Genomic DNA, 27,245 nt, shown 5'->3' with positions numbered 1-27,245 from the left:
GCGTCCCCGCCCCGCGCCGCGTCACCGACGTCCCGCTAGGCTGAGACCGGCGCGCGGCGCGCCAGTGGCCGCTCTTCCGCGGGCGAGTGGGCGGTGGGGGCGCCAGCAGCGCAGAAGGCGGGCACGCGGGCCATGTCTCCCTGGGCGGAGGCCGAGCTCTCGGCGCTGAACCCGCTGCGCGCGGTGTGGCTCACGCTGACCGCCGCCTTCCTGCTGACCCTACTGCTGCAGCTCCTGCCGCCCGGCCTGCTCCCGGGCTGCGCGATCTTCCAGGACCTGATCCGCTATGGGAAAACCAAGTGTGGGGAGTCGCCGCGCCCCGCCGCCTGCCGCGCCTTTGATGTCCCCAAGAGGTAACCGCACCCCGGTCCCGAGTCGCGGTGGTCAAGGCGCGGAGAGTTCAGGGCGCCCCGGCTCGCGGGCAGCCGGCAGGGGGCAGCAGAGGCGGGACCCGGCCTGGGAGGCCCCGACGGGTTCCCGGGTGCAGCACGGCGCTCCCTCGGCCTGGCCCGGGCCATGCCCGGGCTGCTGCGTGGCTCGGGGGAGCAGTGCCCGGGTGTCCGCGGACGCCGAGGCAGAGCGGAGCCGCTTGCACTCAGCTGGAGGAATGTGAACTGGTAGCCGCACGGAGCCCTTCCCTGTGGGAAATGGCAACGCATCCGAATTTAGGCCTGGTCATTCGAATTTAGGCGGCAAATTGAAGTCCCCCTTGCCCCAAATTCTCCACTTTCCCGTCCCCTGCACTCCAGTGGCTCATACTCACAACTTGAGGTCACCGGGAATCATTTGTGGAAATGAAGTCAGGCCGGCTCTTCGGCCTCGGCTTCCCCCATTTCTCTCCCCAACCCTCGCAGTGGGGACAAAGGACTGAGTCGCCCTAACCCGCACCTCGGCAGGTGCCCCTGGGGGAAGGTGGCCCAAGGTGCACGTCATAGGCGGGCCCGTCCCGAAGCTCCATTTGACTTTCGAGAGATTCTGTAACCCAGTTCAGCGAAGGATTAAATCGTCAGAGTTTAAATAGAGACCTGTTATAATTTTCTTCTTCTCCTTTTTCCACTTTGAATTCAGGACATAGCTGGAAAGAGTTGGCCAAATACTATTCGAGATGGTAGAAATACAACAGTGCCTATTAAGATGCATCTTAGGCTGGGCGCAGTGGCTCACGCCTGTAATCCTAGCACTTTAAAGGAGGCTGAGGCAGGAGGATCGCTTGAGTTCGAGACCAGGCTGGGAAATGTAGTGAGACTCCGTCTCTCCTGAAAATACAAAACATTGCCAGGGCTTGGTGGCGTGTGCCTGTAGTGCCAGCTACTTGGAATGAAGGCAGGAAGATATTTGAGATCAGGCATTGAAGACTGCAGTGAGCTATAATCATGGCACTGCACTCTAGCCTGGGCAACAGAGAAATACCCTGGATTTAAAAAAAATTTTTTTTAAAGGTTAAAAACATCTGGGTTGTCGCTTGAAACACTCATAGGCAGTGCCCCAGATCCGCAGGCAACAAAGGGACAAGTATAATTTGGCTTCTAAAACTTGGATAATCTGCGAGTTTTGACTGTCAGAGAAAGATGTGTCAGGTGTTAACACAGAGAAGGGAGAACTAGGTCATTCTGAGGCACCCTAAAGGGAAGAAGTAGAAGTACAAGAAACAAATTGATCAAACCTCCTGTTTCCTAGAGGCTCTTTTTAAGCAAAAATTATGTTACCCCATTTGTAATCAGGGTTGAATCCTTTTATACTTCACAGCAATTTATTTTCTGAGTTTTGAGAAAGGTACTAGTCTAGTGTACCTGGATTAAATGGCACGTGTAAAATCATCCCCTGAACTTGCATACACCCCAGCTGTTGCAACTCAAGTCTGTTATTATATGACAGCCAAGAAAGAGACTTGGTACCTTTTCCTTATTCATTACTGTAACAGTTGGTTCTCTTTGGACTTCCTGTAATTTTTACTGTATTGTGAAATAATTTACACCTTTTTCTTCTTCCAGAATTCTACAGTGGAACCTTCCATAGTGTTCCAGTCCCCTTTTTTCCCGCCCCCCCCCTACATTTAAAGAGACATTTCTTTTAGTACTGGAGAAGGTACAAAACATCCAGACCAATAATGAAAGGCATTTTTATTGCGACAAAAAAAGATAACTTGCATCAAAACTGGCAGTGTCTCCAAAAAATTAATACATGTATTACTCTCTTTTTAAATTTTGTACCCCTGTTTATATGAAAAAGGGAGATAGAGTTGGGTGGAGGTAAGTGTCTATGGCCTCTTTTTTATACGTCTCTGTATTTTCCAAAATGTCTTCATTCACAAGATGCTTATCACTTTTATCATTTAAAAAAATGTGCTAATGGCTAAGGAGCATGTGGGAGAGATTTTACTGGTATATAAATAGTAACCACCATTGACTAAATGCTTACACGTATGATTATGTGATGACTACTAAGGAGTACATGCCTTTCCTCATTTAATCCTCACAGTAGACCTGTGAGGCAGATGTTATTGTCATTATTCCCCTTTACACACGTGCAAACTGAAGCTTAGAAGATAGCACTTGTGCAATGATGCTAGTACTAGCAAGGGTGGTACCTGAACCCTGCCTGTTGGAATTTAAATCCCAAGCTCTTATCCTCTGGTATACTTCATGGGAAATATCTTGTACCATGTGAAGCTCAATCTGTGTGAAAGATCAAGTGGGAATGGATTTATCCCAGATGGTAGCATTTAGTAAATATCTTGGTTAATCCAAATTTAAAATCATTTGGTAACGTTAACCTTGATACTTATATTTGAATATTTTTCCTGTGCAAAATCTAGTAGTACTCTTTTGTTTTGTTTTTTTGAGATGAAGTCTTGCTCTGTCGCCCAGGCTGGAACATAGTGGCTCAATCTTGGCTCACTGCAACCTCCGCCTCCTGGATTCAAGCAATTCTCCTCCCTCAGCCTCCTGAGTAGCTGAGACTAGAGGTGCACACCACCACGCCCGGCTAATTTTTGTATTTTTTAGTGGAGACGGGGTTTCAACATTTTGGCTAGGCTGGTCTTGAACTCGTGACCTCAAGTGATCCACCCGCCTTGGTCTCCCAAAGTGCTGGGATTACAGGCATGAGCCACCGCGCCCGGCCCTCTAGCAGTACTCTTAAAAATGAAAATAAGTTCATAATTGCTACAGTTAGAAATAGGCAGTTATAAATCACATTTCTGCAAATAAGGCAGTATGTAGGTAATTTTGTTTGGAATTATTTTTTTCTTTCCTATGGAGGCAAGAGTAAACTTGAAATCGGTTCTTGGAATGTTTGTTTCCATGACTCCTGTCTGGTAGATTTTTTTTTTTTTTAATTAAGGTGATGGTTATTTATTTTTTTTTTTTGCTTTCCTTTTGGTTCCTAGAGTTTTGATTTCCCAGAAAGTCTGAATAAACAGGTGACCTCGAACATGTATCATGATGCTCTAGGTTGCATAGTGAATGTAGAAGAACTTCTTAAATTTCAAAATGATTCCAAATGGTATTGAAGCTTTGGACTTGAATTGGGCTCTAGAGGCAAAAAGAGCTGCCCAGACTTTCCCCACTGAAGTCCAGGGAGCATTAACTGGAGGTTCAGAGGATCTGTGGATAGAATTCAGGGCAAACTTGGATTGGAAGAAAGTTATGTCTTTTCACTAACCTCTAGCTGAAATTTAGCATTGCCTTAATTATGAATATAATCTACAAACCACAGTAGAATTAGCAGTATCTGTGACTCTGTGATAGGTTTTTATATTACATTAAGAATACTGATGATACCTCAAAATATTACTGTTTTCCTCGTTATGAGAACACTGTAGTCTTTCATCACTAGATCTTGTTAGTAGACACATTAAGAAGTATACATATTACAGGCTGGGCCCGGTGGCTCACGCCTGTAATCCCAGCACTTTGGGAGGCTGAGGTGGGTGGATCACCTGAGGTCGGGAGTTGGAGACCAGCCTGGCCGAAATGGTGAAACCCCATCTCTACTAAAAATACAAAAATTAGCCGGGCATGGTGGCAAGCACTGGTAATTCCAGCTACTCGGGAGGCTGAGGTAGGAGAATAGCTTGAATCTGGGAGGTGTAGGTTGAAGTGAGCCAAGATCGTGCCACTGCACTCCAACCTGGGCGACAAGATTGAAACTCCATCTCAGAAAGAAAGAAAGAAATATACATATTACTATATTGCAGATTTGTTTTTTAGTAGTTGTATTACTTGTATGTCACTATAATTGGTTTCCTTTGTAAGCCTGCTGCATTTTACTTTATGCTTGTATAATTTTTTTTGTGAATTGACAATTTATCATTGTATAAATTTATAGGTTACAAAGTAATGTCATAAATTGTGGATGCAGTGTGGAATAATTAAATCAAGCTAGTTAACATATCCAATACTTCAAATACACTTCTGTGATGAGAACATCAATTTTGAAATGTATAACACTCCATTATTAAGCATATGCAACACACTGTAAAACATAAAAAAAGCATAAAACATATTCTTCCTGTCTGAGATTTTGTACCTTTTGACCATCATTAAATTTTTTTTTTTTTTTTTTTTTTTTTTTTTTGAGACAGGCTTACTCTGTCACCCAGGCTGGAATGCCATGGCGCAGTCTCCACTCACTGCAACCTCCACCTCCTGGGTTCAAGCGATTCTCCTGCCTCAGCACCCCCAGTAGCTGGGATTACAGGCATGTGACACCACACCCAGCTAATTTTTTTTGTTTTTTTAGTAGAGATGGGGTTTTGCCATGTTGTCCAAGCTGGCCTGGAACTCCTGACCTAAGATGATCTGCCCAATTTGGCCTCCCAAACTGTTGGGATTATAGGAGTGAGTCACCGTGTGCCTGGCCTAAATTTTTTTTTTTTTTTTTCTTGAGACAGGGTTTCACTCTTGTTGCCCAGGCCGGAGTGCAATGGCGCAATATCAGCTCACCGCAACCTCCACCTTCCGGGTTCAAGCGATTCTCCTGCCTAAGCCCCCCAGCAGCTGGGAACACAGGTATGCGCCACCATGCCCGGCCAGTTTTTGCATTTTTAGTAGAAACGGAATTTCACCGTATTGGCCAGGCTTGTCTTGAACTCCTGACCTCAGATGATCCACCCACCTCGGCCTCCCAAAGCGCCAGGACCATAGGCGTGAGCCACCGTGTCTGGCCTGGCCTAATATTTTTATGAGACAAAATATCAATTTCAAAACAGCATCAAAAAGTGAGCAGGCCAAGCACGGTGGCTCACACGTGCGATGCTGCAATCCCAGCACCATGGGAGGCTGAGGCATATTTTTCTGTACTAAAAATACGTAAAATACAAAAAAAAGAAAAAATTAGCTGGCCATTCAGGAGGCTGAGGCAGGACAATCACCCGAACCTGTGAGGCAGAGGCTGCAGTGAGCCGAGACTGTACCACTGCACTCCAGCCTGGGCAACAAGAGCGAAACTTTATCTCAAAAAAAAAGGGGTGAGCATATTTAACCATCCTCAGCTCATAATAGAGCAAATAGGTCAATAGAATAATAATTCATGCTCTTGCATGTGTAATGAACTGGCAACAAGAGAAAGTTGGTTGAAGAAAGGCAGAGGAATTGTGTCTTACAAGAATTAGAATTAAGGGGCTCCATAATCATCTGGCATTCATTCAATGTTGTATCTATGGTTAGAAGTGTACATGATAGGAACTCCAGGAATCTTAGGGATTCTTCTTTTAAGGTCCCGGTCAACTGTGGCCACAATATAACACTTATGCTGAATTACTCTCTGTACTAAGCAGTCATCTGCATAGGTTCCTTAATGTGTACATGGTAATCCTTCAAATCTTGGATCCTTGGTGATCCGTAGAGCCACTAGATACTTCTGCTCCAATTTCTCAATTTCAGGCATTACACAATCAGTTATACAAGGAATACACTTGGTATACAGACAGTCCATCATTGACTGCACTAAGTCTGGTTTGGCTTTTATGGAAAAGTGGATAAAGGTTGGTATCAATGAGGATGTGGTAAGGTGGGCCCAACTGTGTATTATATTGGAAAAATAAGCAGGTAGGGTGTTGGGGAATTTCTCTTTCCTTTAACACGCTGGGATCTTTCTTTTCTTTCTTTTTAGGTTTTAATCTATCCTTTTCTGTAAGCCTCTGATCTCTGAAACTAAGCATTCACTTCATGGTTGCATACTTCCTTGTTTTCTTTTGCTTCCCCATGGTCACGCCACACTTCTGTGCTTGTATAATATTTTGAGAAGGGCTGTAGCCTTCACCAAACTGCCAAAAAGGGATCCATGATGGAGAAATGGTGAGAACCCCTGCTCTAGACTGTAAACATTTAATGCGTTTATATTTGTTTTGTTTGCTACTATATCCCTAGCTTAACGCTTGACTGGTAATAAGGACCTCGGTCAGTGTGTTTTGAATGAATGAGAAAAAGTGGTTTGAGGTTTAATTTATTTGTTGATTAACTGGATGCCTACTCTGAGAGTAACTTTGGAAGAGATGCTTACCTTCTCTCATTCATTTATTTAACCAGTGTTTATAGATACCTACTATGTGCTAGGAATCATTCTAGGCTCCTTAGAGCTTATCTTCTAGGAAGGCAGACAGTAACATGTCAATAAATGTTGTAAAACCAGCCAGATAATTTCAGATGACTGTAAGTGCTTTAGAGGAAATCCAGCAGGGTTATTTGATCATGAGCAAGACTGAAGTGGGCATGAGTGACAACATAGAAGGATGGATAGGGTGGGGGAAGCAGCAGCTGGCCAGGGCCTTGCAGCCTATGCTAGAATTTGGATGTTACTCTGAGTGAGTGGAAGCTACTGAGGGCTTTGTGTGGGAGGGGGAGGCATTGCATTGTGTGATTTATGTTTTAAAGGATGATTGGCCATCATGTGGAAAAGACTGGATAAGAGGCTACTGTGGTGGTCCAGGCAAGAGATGGTGATGGTGTGCATTAGAGTATTAGCATAATAGTGAGAGGTGAAGCCAGCTGGACTTCCTGGGTCCAGTGGGGACTTAGAGAACTTTTCTGTCTAGCTAAAGGTTTGTAAATGCACCAATCAGCACTCTGTAAAAACACACCAATCAGCGCTCTGTGTCTAGCTAAAGGTTTGTAAACGCACCAATCAGTGCTGTGTCTAGCTAAAAGTTTGTAAATGCACCAGTCAGCACTCTGTAAAAACAGACTGATCAGCACTCTGTAAAATGGACCAATCAGCACTCTGTAAAATGGACCAATCAGAGGCCAGGCGTGGTGGCTCACGCTTGTAATCCCAGCACTTTGGGAGGCCGAAGCGGGCGGATCAGGAGGTCAGGAGATGGAGACCACAGTGAAACCCCATCTCTACTAAAAATACAACAAATTAGCCGGGCGTGGTGGCGGGCGCCTGTAGTCCCAGCTACTCGGAGAGGCTGAGGCAGGAGAATGGCGTGAACCTGGGAGGCGGAGCTTGCAGTGAGCCGAGATTGCACCGCTCTACTCCAGCCTGGGCGACAGAGCTAGACTCTGTCTCAAAAAAAAAAAAAAAAAAAAAAAAGAATGGACCAATCAGCAGGATGCGGGCGGGGCCAAATAAGGGAATAAAAGCTGGCCTCCTGAGCAAGCAGCGCCGAGCCGCTGGGGTCCGCTTCTACACTATGGAAGCTTTGTTCTTTTGCTCTTCACAGTAACTCTTGCTGCTGCTCACTCTTTGGGTCTGCACTACCTTTATGAGCTGTAACACTCACTGCGAAGGTCTGCAGCTTCACTCCTGATGTCAGCGAGACCATGAACCCACTCGGAGGAACAAACAACTCTGGAGGCGCCACCTTTAATAGCTGTTAACACTCACTGTGAAGGTCTGCGGCTTCACTCCTGAAGTCAAGCGGGACCATGAACCCACTGGAATGAAGAAACTCTGGACACATCTGAACATCTGAAGGAATAAACTCCGGACACACCATTTTTAAGAACTGTAACACTCTCCGCGGGTATCTGCAGCTTCATTCTTGAAGTCAGCAAGACCAGGAACCCACCAGAAGGAACCAATTCCAGACACAATAGCACCTGCTGGTCTCATTGTTGGTGACATTAAAGCATTTAGCACAGGGCCAGGGATCTAGCCATAACTCAGTAAACATTAATTCCCCTCCTTAACCCCATAACGCCTCTGACGGGCCTGGAGTCTGTTCCAGCAGTCAGCAAATACGTTTTTGTTTGTTTTGAGATGGAGTCTCGCTCTGTTGCCCAGGCTGGAGTGCAGTGGCGCAATCTGGGCTCACTGCAGCCTCCATCTCCTGAGTTCAAGTGATTCTTGTGTCTCAGCCTCCCAAGGAGCTGGGACTACAGGTGTGTGCCACCACACCTGGCTAATTTTTGTATTTTTAGTAGAGATGGGGTTTTACCATGTTGGCCAGGCTGGTCTTGAACTCCTGACCTCAGGTGATCCGCCCTCATCCTTTCAGAGTGCTGGGATTACAGGCATGAGGCACCGCGCTCGGCCAGCAAATAGGTATTAATATTAAAAATAGATTGTCTTTTAGGCCCCAAACCATAGAGTAGCTTCTAATTCACAGTAAAAGCCCAAGACCTCGTATGGTCTCATTCCCACTACCTTACTGACTTTGTCTCTAGTTTGCCCCCTGTCTGGCTCTATTCCAGGTTTGAGGGCCTCTCTGCTCGTTCTCTCTCCTACCTGCACTGCCTGCTTCCCTCTACCTGGAAAGGCCTTTCACCAGATAGCCACATGGTTTATCCCCTCACTTCCTGTAATTCTACTCAAATATTACCTTCTCAGTGAGGCCCCTCCCTGTCTATTGTGTTTGATATTATATTTCTGCCATCCCAGCATTCCTCCTTCCTCTTTTCTGCATTAGTTTTCTCAGAAGCAATTATCACCTGACATGCTATAAAATTTACTGTGTGTGTGTGTGTGCACGCACGCGTACGCATGTGTAAGCTCCATGAGGGCGGGAATTGTCTGTTGTGTTTGCTGTTGTATCCCTAGAGCCCGGAGCAGTTGTGACTTAAAGTAAGCAGTCAAATGTTTGTTAAGCAAGGGAGTGCTCACTCAGCACCTTGTGTTATCCTGGAAGGGTCACCTTACCCCTGCTTACAAGGGCTTGGACAACAGTGCTACAAGTGGAAAGTGCCACAGGAGGAAAAAAGGAGAGTGTCCAAAACAGAAGGCAGTGGAGATTTTAGATCGGCTTTTGGAGGCTCAAGCTGGGTCTTTAAAAACAAACAAGAGGTATGACTTGCTTTAAAGAATAGAAAATGTATAGGCTGGGTGCGGTGGCTCACACCTGTAATCCCAGCACTTTGGGAGGCCGAGGTGGGTGGATCACGAGGTCAGGAGATGGAGACCATCCTGGCTAACACGGTGAAACCCTGTCTCTACTAAAAATACAAAAAATTAGCTGGGCATGGTGGCGGGCCCCTGTAGTTCCAGCTACTCGGGAGCCTGAGGCAGGAGAATGGCGTGAACCCGGGAGGCAGAGTTTGCAGTGAACCAAGATCGTGCCACTGCACTCCAGCCTGGGCAACAGAGTGAGACTCCATCTGAAAAAAAAAAGAATAGAAAATGTACAGAGGGAAATCAGCCAAGCAAAACAAAATGTGGGAATAAAAAGCAACACAACATGCCTGTGAATGAAAGACACCATGACACAAGTAGAGCACAGCACGGTGTAGCCTACCAACTTACACAAAACCCACTTGAGTGATGTGCTTGACTTAAGGCTTGATATAAATTGGTACGTGTAACATAAGACTGGAAAAGCAAGTTCAGGCATGCCTAGGTTGCATGAATGAGAGCACAATAGTATGATTTTAACTTCACGGTGAGCAGGGCTGTCACTGTGTGACATTGAATAAGTAACTTAACCTCTCTGAGCCTTGGGTTTCTCATCTGCCACACAAAGATAACCACATAAGCTTCATAGGATTGTTATGAAGATGAATTAAATAATCTTAACTGTTGTGCCACGCTCTACCTGGCACCCCTTACCCCCACAACTAGACTATTCTCTACCTAGTTACCAGAGGGATATTTTTTCACTTAAAGAATAATGAAATATATGACCAATGCTTTCTTTTGCCTCCATTTTTTTTTTTTTTTGAGACAAAGTCTTGCTCAGTCTTCCAGGCTGGAGTGCAGTGGTGCAGTCTCGGCTCACTACAACCTCTGCCTCCTGGGTTTAAGCGATTCTCCTATCTCAGCCTCCCAAGTAGCTGGGATTACAGGTGTGTGCCAGTATGCCCGGCTAATTTTTGTATTTTTAGTAGAAACAGGTTTCACCATGTTGGCCAGGCTGGTTTCGAACTCCTGACCTCAGGTAATCCACCCGCCTCGGCCTCCTAAAGTGCTGGGATTACAGGCCTGAGCCACTGCACCCGGCCTCTTTTGCTGCCTTTTAAAATGTTTTTATTGTGGTAAAATACACATAACTTAAATTCTACCTTTTTAATGTTTTTTAAATATATAGTTAAGTAGCTTTAAATACATTCATCTTGTTATCCAACTATCACCACCACCTATCTCCAGAACTTGTCCATCAGCCAGAGAGATTTTTAGGGTTTTGTTTGTTTGTTTTGAGACAGAATCTCGCTTTGTCACCCAGGCTGGAATGCTGTGGCGGCGTGATCACCACTTACTGCAGCCTCAGCCTGAGCCTCCCGGGTAGCTGGAACTACAGGCATGCATCATCACATCATCACACCCAGCTAATTTTTTTATTTCTTTTCTTTTCTTTTTTTTAGTAGAGATGGGGCCTCATTATGTTGCTCAGGCCAGAGGGATTTTATTTATTTATTTATTTATTTATTTATTTATTTATTTGAGATGGAGCCTTGCTGTGTTGCCCAGGCTGGAGTGCAATGGCACAATCTTGGCTCACTGCAACCTCCACCTCCCAGGTAGGCTAGAGGGATTTTTAAAACATAAATTACTACCTCAAGTCACTCATCTGCCCAAATGGCTCCCCATTATAAAAGCTAGTGGCCTTACAAGGCTTCATGTCCTCTCCCGACTCCTGCCTCACCTTCTACCCTCGCCCTTGGCCATGCCAATGCACAGATGTCTTTTAATGTTCCTTGAACAACCCTAATATACACCCACCTCATTGCCTTTGCAGTTGTTATTTCTTCTGCCTAGAAAGTTCTTCCCCTAGAAATGCACAAGGATGACTCATTCTAGCCAAATGTCACTTCCAGAGAAGCCATCCTTGACCACCCGTCCAGAACAGCCTCCCCTCTGCACCCTCTTTCCCCTAACCCAGCATTATGCTAGATGTCTGCAGGTTTAGTTGTTGACTGACTCTCCACTGTAAGGTAAACTCCATCAAGGCGGAAACCTAGTCTCTTTACTCCCTGCTGAGTCCCCAGCTTCTAGAATATTGCCCAACACATTCGAAGTACTCTGTAAATATTTGTGAAAAAATTAAGTACGTAAAGTGGCTGGTCCAGAAATTGTCCTTCAGAAGCTATCCCTCCTGCCTTTCCCTGGGAGCCTTCAGAACAGCATGTTCTTGACCTTCCACTCTGCTCCACGAGGCTCAGACCATACCTGGGGTCAGTTGTGGGAAGTGTGTCTTAAGGAAGACCCTGTGGTATAACCAAACATCAGTAGCCACGGGTGGCAGTTGACCTTGATGCATGAACTTCTGTGAAAAGTAGGCTCTTGAGCCTGGAGAAGATCCCAATTGGGGAATCACAGGATGGCTCTCTTCAAATAGTTGAAGAGGTGTTGTGTGGAATTAAAATTCTTGTTCTGTGTGGCCAGAGATGGCAAATCCAGTGATAGAATTTTATTTATTTATTTATTTTTTAAGACACGGGGTCTTGCTCTATTGCCCAGGCTGGAGTTGCAGAGGCAGGATCATAGCTCACTATGACCTCAAACTCCTGGCCTCAAGGTATCCTCTCACCTTGGCCTCCCAAAGCCCTGGGATTACAGGCATGCGTCACCGTGCCTGGCCAATGATAGAATTTGCTAACAGTAATTGGCAGAGTGGAGTGGGTTGCCCTGGAATGATCAGGTTGGATCAGAGTTTATCAGACTGAGTTTGTGGACATGATCTCAGGGGCTGTGCGTTCTCTTACAAGCATATTCTGGATCATCTGGAGGAGGCCCTGAGATTATGTTTAATCCTCTTTTGGCTCCAGGTTGTCTTTTATTGTCACAGACTAATGAAAAAAAGAAAAGAAGGAGTGGGATTTAATATATACACGATGCATTGAAGACCAGGGAAAGCCAGATGACCGCCAGGCACTCAATAGAGTCAGAAAGGTTTCAGACTAAATAGAAAAAAAATAGAAAAGTATACATAAACAGACCTCAAAAGAACCTATGAGGGGCTGGACATGGTGGCTCACACCTGTAATTTCAGCACTTTGGGAAGCCAATGTGGGAGGGATCTCTTGAGCCCAGGAGTTTTGAGACCAGCCTGGGCAACATAGGGAGATCGCATCTCTATAAAAAATTTAAAAATTAGCCAGGCATGGTGGACTACTACACGCCTGTGGTCCCAGCTACTTGGAAAGCTGAGGTGTGAGGATCACTTGAGCCTGGGAGGTCCATGTTGCAGTGAGTGGTGATCACAACACTGCACTCCAGCCCGGACGACACAGCAAGACCCTGTCTCAAAAAAAAAAAAAAAAAAAAAAAAAAAAAAAAAAAAAGAACCTGCTAGGCCCTAGGCCCTTGTGCCATCCATGTTAGGTGATTTTTTTGTTTCAGCAAATCAACATCATCTTTCAAATTAAATTAGCATTGCTTATTTCAATTGCATTGGTTTTGTGGTCCTATTTGTATTTAGTTTGTAGATGTGTTGATTGCAAAATAGGCCCTGTAGTTGTCCGAGAATTATAACCATAAGGAGTTAATACCTAGTTTTATGATTGTAGTATTAGTCATGTTATAATAAAAGTAATTTAGGTCAACCCAATTTGGAAAAACACTGAATCATGCCTGAAGATCTTTTACTTCCTCTAGCCCCAAGTGTCTGCGATTATGCAAATCATGTGTAACAGTTGTGTGGCTATTACTGCAACATTGTTTGGGATATAGAAATCGAAATCTTTCACAGATTTAGCTTGTTTTAGCACAGTCTAGGTTCTCTTTGCAAGGGCTGCAGCCTCCGTTTTGGGAACTTCAGCCCAATTCTGTTACCCAGCAATCAGAGAGATTGCTAACTAAACTTTATTCTAAGTTTAACACCATTGGTTGTGTTCTCGTTAACCTCAGAGAGGCCTGTTTTTCCTGAAAGTTAACTGGTCCCATTATTTGAAAGGAAATTTTAAAAACCTGAACACCTACAGGATTCAGATTCTATTAAAAAGCAAAAGTATACTTTGGGAATGGAGGGGTGGGGAAAGACAGAGAAACTAGAAATAATCTTCCCGTATAACAGCTTAAAGTGGATCTACCCTAATTATTGCCTCACTTGTTTTCCTTTTGCAGATATTTTTCCCACTTTTATATCATCTCAGTGCTGTGGAATGGCTTCCTGCTTTGGTGCCTTACTCAGTCTCTGTTCCTGGGAGCACCTTTTCCAAGCTGGCTTCATGGTTTGCTCAGAATTCTCGGGGCGGCACAGTTCCAGGGTAAGGGCTCCCTGGGCTTATGGCAATGCTGCATCCTGTTCCTGTCGTTTCTGTCTGCAAGGAAGCGGTTTTTGGCATTTTGTCTCCTCTCTCAGGTGCCTCCTCAGAAGGGCCTGGGAAGTGGAGGATGAGGGCAAAAAAGAGCTTTGCACAGTTCATTGCTGGATGGCCAAAGGGATGTCCCTAAGTCCTTCCCTGAGAAGGAGACAGAGCCAAGAGTTAGTGCTCCTGACTTCCCAGCAAGTGCTGTGCTGTGTGCAGAACTGGCTGTCCTCCCTCTGGTATTTTTAGTACTGTTGATAAATTTATAAAAAAGTCTTTACACAAAAGGGGAAAAGCTTTTAGGATCTGTCAGGTTTGTCTGGAAACATTTATCATTTATACTGTTCCAACCAAAATCATGACTTAGAACTCCAGAAATGTGATTTAAAAATTACTTTTTCAGTCAGGTGCGGTGGCTCACGCCTGTAATCCCAGCACTTTGGGAGGCCGAGGCTGGCGGATCACAAGGTCAGGAGATCGAGACCATCCTGGCTAACATGGTGAAACCCTGTCTATACTAAAAATACAAAAAAAAGTTAGCTGGGCCTGGTGGCGGGCACCTGTAGCCCTAGCTACTCGGGAGGCTGAGGCAGGAGAATGGCATGTACCCAGGAGGCGGAGCTTGCAGTGAGCCGAGATCGGGCCACTGCACTCCAGCCTGGGCAACAGAGTGAGACTCCGTTTCAAAAAAAAAAAAAAAATTACTTTTTAATTCATACCTGTAATCCCAGCACTTTGGGAGGCCAAGGCTGGCAGATCACTTGAGATCAGGAGTTCGAGACCAGCCTGGCCAATGTGGTGAAACCCCAACTCTACTAAAAATACAAAAATTAGCTGGGTGTGGTGGCAGGTGCTTGTAATCCCAGCTACTCGGGAGGCTGAGGCAGGAGAATCGCTTGAACCTGGGAGGCGGAGGTTGCCATGAGCTAAGATTGAGCTACTGCACTCCAGGCCTGGGCAACAGAGGGAGACTTCGTCTCAAAAAAATAAATAAATAAATGAATAAAATAAATAAAAATTACTTTTTGATAAACGTGAGAAAAAAAGTTATGCTGCGAGGCTTTGGTAGTATAATAAAATTGACTAAACAGTTGTTGAATAGACGATTACAAAATAGCCTTTAAGTTTGCCATCCTCAGCATCAGGATGAAGAATATGTGGAACAGTTTTTTGTTGTTTTTTTTTTTTTTCTGAGATGGAGTTTTGCTCTTCTTGCCCGGGCTGGAGTGCAATGGTGCGATCTTGGCTCACTGCAACCTCTGCCTCCCAGGTTCAAGGGATTCTCCTGCCTCAGCCTCCCGAGTAGCTGGGATTACAGGCATGCGCCACCACGCCCAGCTAATTTTGTATTTTTGGTAGAGAGATGGGGTTTCTCCGTGTTGGTCAGGCTGGTCTCGAATTCCTGACCTCAGGTCATCCGCCCGCCTTGGCCTCCCAAAGTGCTGGGATTATAGGTGTGAGCCACTGCGCCCGGCCAGAACAGTTTTTAAAATAAAGAATTGAAGGTGAAAACTATGAAATAGCCTCAATTAAGGTCAGGCAGAGTGTGAGGGGCAGAATTAGAAACAAATTGTTCTAGTCTCATCTCTGTCCTTTGTTCCAGTGGCCAAACCACCTAGAAACAATCCTTTTCTGTATAACCAGAGAAACTGGTTGCAAAAGATGACAATCAGAAGAGCAAACCCCCGCTGGGTGTGGTGGTTCATGCCTGTTATCCCAGCACTTTAGGAGGCTGAGGTGGGCAGATCACTTGAGGTCAAGAGTTCAAGACCACCTTAGCCAACATGGTAAAATCCCATTTCTACTAAAAATACAAAAATCAGCTGGGTGTGCTGGCGCATGCCTGTAACCCCAGCTACTCGGTAGGCTGAGGAGAGGGAATCACTTGAACCCAAGAGGCGGAGGTTGCAGTGAGCCAAGATTGTGCCATTGCACTCTAGCCTAAGAGGACAGAGCGAGACTCCACCTCAAAAAAAAAAAAAAAGAACAAACCCTGCTGGGCACAGTGGGCAGTGACTCATGCCTATAACCCCAGCACTTTGGGAGGCTGAAGCAGGTAGATCACTTGAGGTCAGGAGTTCAAGACCAGCCTGGCCAACATGGTGAAACCCCCGTCTCTACTAAAAATACAAAAAATTAGCTGGACGTAGTGGCACGTGCCTGTAATCCCACTTACTCAGGAGGCTGAGGCAGGAGAATGGCTTGAACCCAGGAGGCAAAAGTTGCAGTAAGCTGAGATCATGCCACTGCACTCCAGCCTGGGCGACAGAGTGAGACTCCGTCTAAAAAAAAAAAGGAGCAAACCCGTGTACGTCGTCTTTGGGAGGGTAGGATACGTCAGCGGCTCTCACTCCACTCATTAAAACTTCATCTCTTTGTTTACTGTGAGACTGACTGGAGTGTTTTGGTATTTGGAGGGTTGGTTGTGAGGATATGAGGAATTCTATTTGTTTGCTTTAACTTGTTCCTAAGGAGTTAAAACTAAGTTTTAGTTCGTTTAAAATACAAAAACAGTCAAAGCTGATCTGTGCTGATAGAGGTCAGGATAGGGGTTGTTCCCCATGGGAAGTTTGGGGGAGGGGTAGTGCCTGGAAGGGAACACTAGGGGGTGCTGGTCGTGTTCTCTTTCTTTTTTTTTTTTTTTTTTGAGATGGAGTCTTGCTCTGTTGCCCAGGCTGGAGTGCAGTGGCCTGATCTCAGCTCACCGCAACCTACCCATCCCGGGTTCAAGCGATTCTCCTGCCTCAGCCTCCTGAGTAGCTGGGACTACAGGCATGCGCGACCATGCCCGGCTAATTTTTGTATTTTTAGTAGACAAGGTTTCACTATGTTGGCCAGGCTGGTCTTGAACTCCTCATCTTGTGATCTGCCTGCCTCGGCCTCTCAAAGTGCTGGGATTACAGGCGTGAGCCACCGCACCCAGCCTGTTTATTTGTTTTGTTTCTTTCTTTTTTTTTTTTTTTTAAGAGAGAGGGTCTCACTCTGTTGTCCAGGCTGGAGTGCCATGGCATGATCATAGCTCACTGCAGCCTTGAACTCCTGAGCTCAAGCCATCCTCCCTCCTCCACCTCTTGAGTAGTGGGGACTACAGGTGCACGCCACAATGCCCAGCTAATTTTTTTTTAATGTTTTTAGAGATGGGGGACCTGCTGTGTTGCCCAGGCTGGTTTCAAACTCCTAGTCTCAAGCCGTCCTCCAACCTTGGCTTCCTAAAGTGTTCTGTTTCTGGATCTGGGTGCTGTTATATGGGTGGGATTGGTTGGCTTAATTTGTAAAAGTTAATTAAGTTGCATCTTTATGGTTGCATGCGTGTGTGTGTGTGTTTGTGTGTATGTGAGACTCTTTTTTTTTTTTAATGGAGACAGAGTCCCGCTCTATCTCCCAGGCTGATTGCAGTGGCCCGATCTTGGCTCACTGCAACCTCCACCTCCCGAGTTCAAGCAGTTCTACTACCTCAGCCTGCCAAGTAGCTGGGACTACAGGCGCACACCACCACGCCTGGCTAATTTTTTGTATTTTTAGTAGAGACAGGGTTTCACCATGTTGCCCAGGCTGGTCTCGAATTCCTGAGCTCAGGCAATCCACCTGCCTCCAACTCCCAAAGTGGTAGGATTACAGGCGTGAGCCACCGCCCCTGGCCGTGACTCATTTTTTTTTTTAAGTGACTGGGCGTGGTATCTCACACCTAAAATCCCAGCACTTTGGGAGGCTGAGGCTGGAGGATGGCTTGAGGCCCGGAGTTCGAGACCAGCCTGGGCAACATAGGGAGACCTTGTCTCTACAAAAAAAAAAATTTTTTAATTAGTCAGGTGTAGTGGCACATGACTATAGTTCTAGCCACCAGGAGGCTGAGACAGGAGGATCACTTGAGCTCAGGAGTTCAAAGCTTCAGTGAGGCCTGACTGTGCCACTGCACTCCAGCCTGGGTGACAGAGCAAGACCCTGTCTCAAAAATAAAGAAGTTGACACATAAAATTAACCAAAAAATAAAAAACAAAAAATAAAAGAAAAAAAGAGAAACTAAGTGTGTGTTTTTTTAAGGCCAGCTTTTCTTCAGATTTTTTGGTGGGCAGGTCATGAAAGACAGGTGGGGAAGTAGATCTTGGGCTCACCATCCCTCTAAAAGTATAATTTCCTTTTTTTAATGTGAAAAGAAATGCATAACTCTGTTTCTGTTCCTGTCCCCCTGTCTGCCTCTGTGGTGCCTGAGATGCTGGGGATCCCACAGCTGGGGCCACTCAGAGGCTACCGGGAACTCTTCCAGTTTGCATCTGGCTGTTAGTGCCAGGGACCAGAAACCTACAGACTTCTTCACAGACCTCCTGACCATGATGTCCCTGAAGCCTAGAAGGCTGTCACACAATGAAGCAGAATTGAGGGATGGGTATTTGGGCCAGCCCTGTCACTAGCTTACTGTGTAACTGTGTAATTTGAGTGAAGTCAAGTTCCTTGACTTCATTTGACCCATTTCTTCCTTACTACCAAAAAGGAAGATGTTAGACGGGATTTAATACTCTGCTTCACAGTAGGGAAAAACAAAACTTTGGATTAATCCCAGAAGAGAAATGCTGACCCTGTCGCCTTCTGAATTGTAGGAGGGGAGCTGGCACTGTCTGCATTCTTAGTGCTAGTATTTCTGTGGCTGCACAGCTTACGAAGACTCTTCGAGTGCCTCTACGTCAGTGTCTTCTCCAATGTCATGATTCACGTCGTGCAGTACTGTTTTGGACTTGTCTATTATGTCCTTGTCGGCCTAACTGTGCTGAGCCAAGTGCCAATGGATGGCAGGAATGGTGAGTGGATCCAGCCCTGCCAGGAGCTCCCCACCCCAGGGTGTATGACGTGCTTTCGGGGCTTGTGCTCTGCTAAGTATTATGAGACATGCAAAAGTAAGAGACAGGCCCAGTGCATTTTGCATTTGAGGAGATAAGACTCAAATCGATTTTAAAAGGCCGGGCGTGGTAGCTCACACCTGTAATCCCACCACTTTGGGAGGCTGAGGCAGGTGGATCACTTGAGGCCAGGAGTTTGAGACCAGCCTGGCCAACATGGTGAAATTGTGTCTCTACTAAAAATAAAAAATTAGCTGGGCGTGGTGGCACATGCCTGTAGTCCCAGCTACTGGGGAGGCTGAGGCAGGAGAATTGCTTGAAACCAGAAGGTGGAGGTTGCAGTGGGCTGAGATCGTGCCACTGCACTCCAGCCTGGGCAACAAAGCAAGACTCCATCTCAAAAAAAAAAAAAAAAAAAGAAAAGAAAATGAAGGAAGGGAGGGGTGCTTGCATGGAGTTGGGATTTGCAGAGGGGGTGGGGAGCCGTTTTGTTGCCACTTAGTTCCTGTGATTGTTCCCATCACAACAGAGCTTTTCTTCAAGTGACACTGCCTGAGAGGAGAGGACAAAGAGTACTGTGGTGGTGAAAATTGTGTTTTAGTCTCTAAGCTCTCACTAGCCAGGAAGAGGGAAGCCAAACCACGACCTTGTTTATGAGAAGGAAATGAAATGGATTTTTTGTTTTATGGGGGGAGGAGGGGACGTTATCTCACACATATGACTACCATTTTTGTAAAAACAATGCATGATTATAAAGAATTCAAGTCACTTGGGGTGATGGGAATGAGTTTATAGTGCTGAGGTTAACCTGACCTTGCAGCCTTAGTGTCTGTCAGTCTGGTCCCTGTATGTCTGTAATGACCATTGTCTCTAAACCCAGGGCTCCATGTTTCCAGCTGCCCTGTCCATCCTTGTAAACTCAGGCTGAGGTCTAGCGATTTCCAACAATCTGTGCGTGAGCTTCCTCCTCAGGTTAGATTTTGGTATGAGTGCCCCGTGAAAGTCGTCTCTCTGTTGCTGTAGCTCAACCTAAGGCCTCTGACTACAGGAGTGATTTTAAAGGAGGATTTATTGATGATCTTTTTCAATTCATGAATTATTGATTGGCTCCAGCCACTTAGCTAGCATCTCTCTGATTCCTCTGAACTTATTCCTCGCCGGCATGTCTGTGGTGGCATTCTGCCAGCCATTACCATTGGAAGGGGCTGTCATTCCTGTTGGGCAGTGCTGGTTCTCCTGCTAAAGGAACTTTGCAGAGCACTTGGTGGCTGCTAACTTTCAGCGTGTTTGTGTCTGTTGGCATTACCTGCCTCTCCCGGAGTTTCCTCTACTGGCTGCATCTCAACTTCTGCCTTCCCTCCTGCATAGATAGTCAAGGAAGAGGAGCCCACAAAAATAGCTTTCTAAGCACTCCTTTCTGAAGCTGTTTTCTGTTTCACCTCCTTGTCCTTCAAGGGTCATCTGGGATCATTTGGGACGATATGGGGAAAGTTGGTTTCAGTAATTCATTGAGAGAAAACACATTGGGGCATTTGCCAACCAAAGGGTGTGATAGAAATAACATGGGAGGCTGGGCACGGTGGCTCATGCTTGTAATCCCAGCACTTTGGGAGGCCGAAGCGGGCGGATCACGAGGTCAGGAGATCGAGACCACGGTGAAACCCTGTCTCTACTAAAAAATACAAAAAAAATTAGCTGGGCGTGGTGGCGGGCACCTGTAGTCCCAGCTACTCGGAGAGGCTGAGGCAGGAGAATGGCGTGAACCCGGGAGGCGGAGCTTGCAGTGAGCCGAGATTGCGCCACTGCACTCCAGCCTGGGTGACAGAGCGAGACTCCGTCTCAAAAAAAAAAAAAAAAAAAAGAAATAACATGGGCTCCAGAGTCTGATGGGCCTGCGTCTGGCTCACTGAGCTTCTCTGAGCCTCAGAGCCTTCATTAGTAATTACTGACAGATACTGATTTCACAGGGTTCTTAAAGTGAAAAGAAGACTATCTGTAAACTAGAATGTAAGCTCTATAAGGACTGGGATCTCGCCTGACTTACTCCCTGCTTTATCCTTTGTGCCTTCAGCAGGGCCAGGCTTAGTAGGCACTCCTTAAGTAACTAATGAATAAACAAATAATTAAATACTGAGTAGAACTGAGGCAATGTGAGCCTTCCACCTGCCTCCCTTTTCCTGCATTATAATTCTGGCATTACCCTTAACAAATCCTTTTTCCTATAGGTAAATTATCTGCATTTAGCATAAGGGACTTGTTAGTGATTTGAACTTCTAGACACTCTAACTTTTCATCCTGTTGACTTGCTCTTGAAGCCTGTCAGATTTAAAACTGCATTTTTAATATTTTGCTTATTTCATGTTTGTAAAGACAGGTTCTCGCTACGTTGGCAGGCTGGTCTCAAAGCCCTGGCCTCAAGTGATCCTCCTGCCTTGGCCCCCGCAAAGTGCTGGGATTATAGGTGTGAGCCACTGTACCCAGCCTGTTTTGAACTTATAAAAATATAACCTAGTAGTTAAATGGCTAAACTTGTAAACACTTAAAGACTATAGTAGATTGATTATATAAAACAAGCTTTTAAAATAAACTGACACAGGTAGACAGGTGGATTTTCATCAGTCTTTAACTATTATTAACGGATTCCTGCTTCGAGGTGGCCATGTGGAATTGCATGATCCTTGGTTCTCTTACTCGAATCAGCTTTTTAGGGTTCCCCCTTGGCTCCAGAGCCTCAGGCTGTTGCCAATTATCAGTGGATGCGTTTCTTCAGCCAAGCCTCCAACGTGGCTAACTGCTTCCTGCTGCTCAGAGGGAAGTCCCTGTTTGCTTTTCTGAAGCCCGTGGTTTGCTCTGCAGGTCCTCAGAAGGTCTGTGTTTTTCCCTTCTTCCCAGCAGCCAGAGAAGAAAGTGGAAGATGATGCTTTGAGTGTTTCCACTCCTGAGACTCAGTCTCTCGACTGTTCTCTCTCATCCAGACCTGGATGGCATCCAGTTGTTCATCCTGCAGTTTACTGTCCCTCTCTTTTGAGAAAGCCCCCTGGTAGCCTTTCCACTGGTGATTTCCTTCATTGGCCAGAGCTAGTCAAGTCAGCATTCTGCTTTCAGGCTTTCCCTAGCAGGATGGTAGCTCAGCGAGAGATTTCCTTAGAAAGTGCTTTTCTTGGTCCGGGCGCGGTGGCTCACGCTTGTAATCCCAGCACTTTGGGAGGCCGAGGCGGGCGGATCACGAGGTCAGGAGATCGAGACCACGGTGAAACCCCATCTCTACTAAAAAATACAAAAAAAATTAGCCGGGCATGGTGGCAGGCGCCTGTAGTCCCAGCTACTCGGAGAGGCTGAGGCAGGAGAATGGCATGAACCCGGGAGGCGGAGCTTGCAGTGAGCCGAGATTGTGCCACTGCACTCCAGCCTGGGTGACAGAGCGAGACTCCGTCTCAAAAAAAAAAAAAAGAAAGTGTTTTTCTTTACTGTAAAACATAAGAAAGAAGACTTAAAACTGGACTTAGCAAGGGAAACACAAAGGAGTCTTACCATGTGAAAGTAGATCACAGTAGGGGAGCTGAACTTTGTGCTTGAACCATTTAGAGAAGAAGCAAGAGAATGTGTCTGTGTGGAATTCTCTGCCGGGGAACTGAAGCTGCCCATAGCTGAGAAACATATCTCCTTTGTCCAGAGAGACAGGGCTTTTCCCTCTGTATTGGGAAATTACATCAGGAAATTACATCGGGATATTGAGGAACAGGTTCCCCTCTTTGTACTTGGGAAATTATATTAGGATATTGAGGAACAGAATAAGTGGATAATTGTGTTTCTGCTGACTAAATGATTTGTTTAATTCCCTGAGCCTGTGAAGTTGTTTGGTGTTGGCTAACAATTCTCATTCCTATAGCCTACGTAACAGGGAAAAATCTACTGATGCAAGCACGGTGGTTCCATATTCTCGGGATGATGATGTTCATCTGGTCATCTGCCCATCAGTATAAGTGCCATGTTATTCTCGGCAATCTCAGGAAAAATAAAGCAGGTGAGACCTCTTTTAGAGCCTCTGCATATGGATTTTAACCCTCAGAAGTTAGTTCTCCGTGGCCCTGCATGCTTTTTCTTCCTGCCCTAGTTAGTTGACTGTATCAAATGTTTATTTTTGGCAAGACACTTCTCTGGGCCTTGATCTTCCCATCTGTGAAAATGAGAGCCTTATATTGAAAGACCTCTCTAGACCCAAGTAGCCCTGACATTCTGTGATGCTACGTTTTGCGTCTGATCAGCATGTGAGAGCTAGTGTTACCACGGAGTTAGTACCAGCCACAGCATAAAAACTTGACCTTTAAGTTAGCTTGTGTTGACTTATCACAGGTATAGTTTCCATTAGGTTTTTTGAAATATTAAAAATTGAATAGGCCAGGCGCAGTGGCTCACGCCTGTAATCCCAGCACTTTGGGAAGCCAAGGTGGGCGGATCACTTGAGGTCAGGAGTTCAAGACCAGCCTGACCAACATGGTGAAATCCTGTCTCTACTAAAAATACAAAACTTAGCTGGGTGTGGTGGTGTGGGTGCCTGTAGTCCCAGCTACTTGGGAGGCTGAGGCACTAGAATCACTTGAACCTGGGAGGTGGAGGTTGCAGTGAGCCAAGATCATGCCACTGCGCTCCAGCTTGGGTGACAGAGCTAGACTCTGTCTCAAAAAAAAAAAAAAATTGAATAGTTTTATTTATTTATTTTATTTTTGAGATGGAGTCTCGCTCTGTCACCCAGGCTGGAGTGCAGTGGCATGATCTCGGCTCACTGCAACCTCCGCCTCCCAGGTTCAAGTGATTCTCCCGCCTCAGTCTCTCAAGTAGCTGGGACTACGGGTACGCACCGCCATGCCCATCTAATTTCTGTATTTTTTAGTACAGACAGGGTTTCGCCATGTTAGCCAGGGTGGTCTTGAAATCCTGACCTCAGGTGATCCACCCACCTCGGCCTCCCAAAGTGCTGGGATTACAGGCGTGCGCCACTGCACCTGGCCTATTATTTATTTATTTTTGAGACAGAGTCTCACTCTGTCACCCAGGCTGGAGTGCAGTGGCACCATCTCAGCTCACTGCAACCTCCTCCTCCTGGATTCAAGCAATTCTCATGCCTCAGCCTCCCAAGTAGTTGGGATTATAGGCGTGTGCCACCACATCTGGCTAATTTTTATATTTTTAGTAGAGATGGGGTTTCACCAGGTTGGGAATAGTTTTAATATTTATCAAGTACTTATTTTGTCCCAGGCCCTGTTCTGAGTGCTTTACATATAGCTTCACGATGCCAACATGAGATGACTACAGTCCGGTCTTCATTTTACAGATGAGGAAACTAAGGCACAAAGAGGTTAAGCAACTTATCTAAAGTTACACAGCTAGTAAATGGGAGAGCCAGGATTTAAACTTGTACAGTCTGACTCTGGAGTAGTCTGAGTCCATTGCTGGAGTAACTGGCTTTTCTCTTGTGCTATTGACAGTTGACAATTTAACCTAAGCATATGACTTTTCAATATGTAATAGACTGACAGTAGAAGTGTGACAGGATGGTGGTTTACACACATGTATGATACTCTTTTCTAAATAAGAGTTTCTGGGCTGGGCAGGTTGGCTCACACTGGTAATCCCACCACTTTGAGAGGCTGAGGTGGGAGGATCACTTGAGCCCAGCAGTTTGAGACCAACCTGGGCAACGTAGGCAGACCCTGTCTCTACAAAAAATTCAAAAAATGAGCCAGGCATGGTGGTGCGTACCTGTGGTACTAGCCACTGGGGAGTTTGAGATGGGAGGATTGCCTGGGCCTGGAAGGTTGAGACTACAGTGAGCCATGACTGCACCACTACACTCCAGCCTGGACAACAGAGCAAGACTTTGTCTCAAAAAAAAAAAAGTTTCTGTAAATGATTTGGGAGTGAAGTGGTGAAACTTTCTTTTCAAACCTTTAAATGCTTATGAGATCTTCTTTTACCCTTTCAGGAGTGGTCATTCACTGTAACCACAGGATCCCATTTGGAGACTGGTTTGAATATGTTTCTTCCCCTAACTACTTAGCAGAGCTGATGATCTACGTTTCCATGGCTGTCACCTTTGGGTTCCACAACTTAACTTGGTGGCTAGTGGTGACAAATGTCTTCTTTAGTCAGGCCCTGTCTGCCTTTCTCAGCCACCAATTCTACAAAAGCAAATTTGTCTCTTACCCGAAGCATAGGAAAGCTTTCCTACCATTTTTGTTTTAAGTTAACCTCAGTCATGAAGAATGCAAACCAGGTGTTGGTCTCAATGCCTAAGGACAGTGAAGTCTGGAGCCCAAAGTACAGTTTCGGCAAAGCTGTTTGAAACTCTCCGTTCCATTTCTATACCCACAAGTTTTCACTGAATGAGCATGGCAGTGCCACTCAAGAAAATGAATTTCCAAAGTATCTTCAAAGAATAAATACTAATGGCAGATCTGCGATTTCTGGGTCCACTTTCTGAGATGCTTTATAAAACCAACCAACTGACAAAAAGTAGATGAGACTTCTCCAAGCTGCTTCACAAGCAAACTAACCAAAAACATACAAACAGCTTCACACACACACACACACACACAAAGGAAGAGATAAGATCATCAATGGCTGCAGTAGCCTAGTAGGAATGGACTGTATAATAATATAGCAGGTGCTCAATAAGATGTTTGTTGCATTTCAGTAAAAGCAGAATAACCTTTCAAAATGATAGTAGGCTGGGTGCAATGGCTCACACCTGTAATCCCAGCACTTTGGGAGGCCAAGGTGGGCAGATCGCGTGGGCCCAAGAGTTCGAGACCAGCCTGGGCAACATGGTGAAACCCTATCTCCATGAAAAAATATAAAAATTAGCCAAGAGTGGTGGCACATGCCTGTAGTCCCAGATACTTGGGAGTGGGCTGAGGTGGGAGAATCGCTTGAGCCCAGGAGGTCACGGATACAGTGAGCCGAGGTCACACCACTGCACTCCAGCCTGGCCTGGGCAACAGAGCAAGACCCTGTCTCAATAATAATATATAATTTTGGCCAGGCGTGGTGGCTCACACCTGTAATCCCAGCACTTTGGGAGGCCGAGGCGGGCGGATCACGAGGTCAGGAGATCGAGACCATCCTGGCTAACACGGTGAAACCCCGTCTCTACTAAAAATACAAAAAATTAGCCGGGTGAGGTGGCGGGCGCCTGTAGTCCCGGCTACGTGGGAGGCTGAGGCAGGAGAATGGCGTGAACCCCGGGGGGCGGAGCCTGCAGTGAACCGAGATCGTGCCACTGCACTCCAGCCTGGGTGAAAGAGTGAGACTCCTTGTCAAAAAAATAAAATAAAATATATTTTTATACCAAAAGTTTCAGGGAAAAATGAGTTTGTTGGAGTTAGTTTATACTTTCACATATTACCACAAAGATCTCCAGTTAAATAACTATCAATAGCCATTTCCATTCATCTCCCCCTCAAATCATAGCCTAACAGAACACTTTGAAAACTCTTTTATGTAATATTTTTTTACATCCTTTGAAGGCAGTGCTTCAAAACCGAAAGCATCAGAAGATCAAATATTTTTATATTTATGCATAGCAAGCCTTCATGAATGGAAGTGACACACTCTGGATTGAATAATACTGTAGCCTCATTCATATGTAGTTATTCAAATTGGATTAATGTCTGTGTGAGTTTATTTGAACTAGCAGAATGTATCTGAAGATATTCAGGAATAAAGTTTATACTTAAAATAGCCTATGTTAAAGAAAATACCTGTGATTAATTCAGAGGGAAATAAATGCATGGTATAAAAGAAAACCAAAAACTTAAAAAAACAATACTACAGCCTGAGCAACACATTAAAACTGCACATTTGTGCAGCATAAGATTCTCTGGCTTATTGGCTGAGGTGTTAAGTTTATTCCTTTTATGAAGATGTCCTATTACAGTCAGCTAAGCACTAAAGCTTTGCATTTAAATGTACTTTGCTATGGGGGAAAGAACCTTATGATTAATAAGACACATATCAAATGCATAGTCAATCATTCCCACCCCCATCCCTGGAGCTGTAACCCGAAACTGTTAAATTAAGATTCCTTTTTTGTTTTTGTTGTTTTTGTTTTTTTGAGATGGAGTCTCACTCTGTCGCCCAGACTGGAGTGCAGTGGTGGGATCCTGGCTCACTGCAACCTCCGCCTTCTGCGTTCCAGCAATTCTCCTGCCTCAGCCTCCCAAGTAGCTGGGATTACAGGCACATGCCACCATGCCTAGGTAATTGTCGCATTTTTAGTAGAGATGGAGTTTCACCATGTTGGCCGGGCTGGTCTCGAACCCCTGACCTCAGGTGATCCACCTGCTTTGGCCTCCCAAAGTGCTGGGATTACAGGTGTAAGTCACCGCTCCCGGATGTGTGTCAAGCACATTAGAAAGTTCTTACAACAATTCTGATGGAGCATTTTCTCTCCCATCAGCCAAACACCACTTAAGATTAACCGGTGGCTCAGTCTACTTAAATAAATGACGTTATTTATTTTACTTATAGTTTAGAATTTGCCATTCTCAGGAACAAAACTCTTTGTACATTGGAAATGGAAAACATTGCAATTTGGTCTTAATTTCCACATGAATATCAAGTGTAATTTTTAATAAATTATTTGGAGAAAAATGTATTTTATTTTAGCATGCAATTTTATGCCCAGGTTAGACTAGAGATTCGGCTGATGTTCTGGAATCTCACTGTACTCTTAAGTAAAATAACGAGCATCCCATTACGCACCCTGTCAGGGGTTGTGAGAAAGCTG

At 45.4% G+C, this 27,245-nt stretch overlaps 1 protein-coding gene and 1 pseudogene across 4 annotated transcripts; one reads left to right on the top strand and one right to left on the bottom strand.

Moving 5' to 3' along the window:
* SRD5A3 (steroid 5 alpha-reductase 3) lies at positions 1–24,918 on the top strand. 4 transcript variants are annotated; one of them, XM_063610452.1, is made up of 6 exons: positions 27–353; positions 4,895–5,012; positions 13,441–13,583; positions 18,221–18,418; positions 22,347–22,481; positions 24,441–24,918. In XM_063610452.1, exons 1-6 carry the CDS (start codon positions 287–289, stop codon positions 24,698–24,700), a joined length of 921 nt encoding a protein of 306 aa, XP_063466522.1. In that variant the 5' UTR covers positions 27–286; the 3' UTR covers positions 24,701–24,918. The 4 variants fall into 4 exon arrangements, with proteins under 4 accessions (XP_055150634.1, XP_063466522.1, XP_063466523.1 ...); XM_055294659.2 differs by lacking the exon at positions 4,895–5,012 and having other exon boundaries at positions 1–353; XM_063610454.1 differs by lacking the exon at positions 22,347–22,481 and having other exon boundaries at positions 143–353.
* LOC129491014 (rRNA-processing protein FCF1 homolog) lies at positions 5,617–6,208 on the bottom strand (annotated as a pseudogene).
* Positions 24,919–27,245: the final 2,327 nt, after the last annotated feature.

This window comes from Symphalangus syndactylus, chromosome 10, assembly GCF_028878055.3.
Source record: "Symphalangus syndactylus isolate Jambi chromosome 10, NHGRI_mSymSyn1-v2.1_pri, whole genome shotgun sequence".
Taxonomy (NCBI): Eukaryota; Metazoa; Chordata; class Mammalia; order Primates; family Hylobatidae; genus Symphalangus; species Symphalangus syndactylus.
Note: the sequence above shows the minus strand (reverse complement) of the source record. Positions and strands in the feature narration are given on the sequence as shown.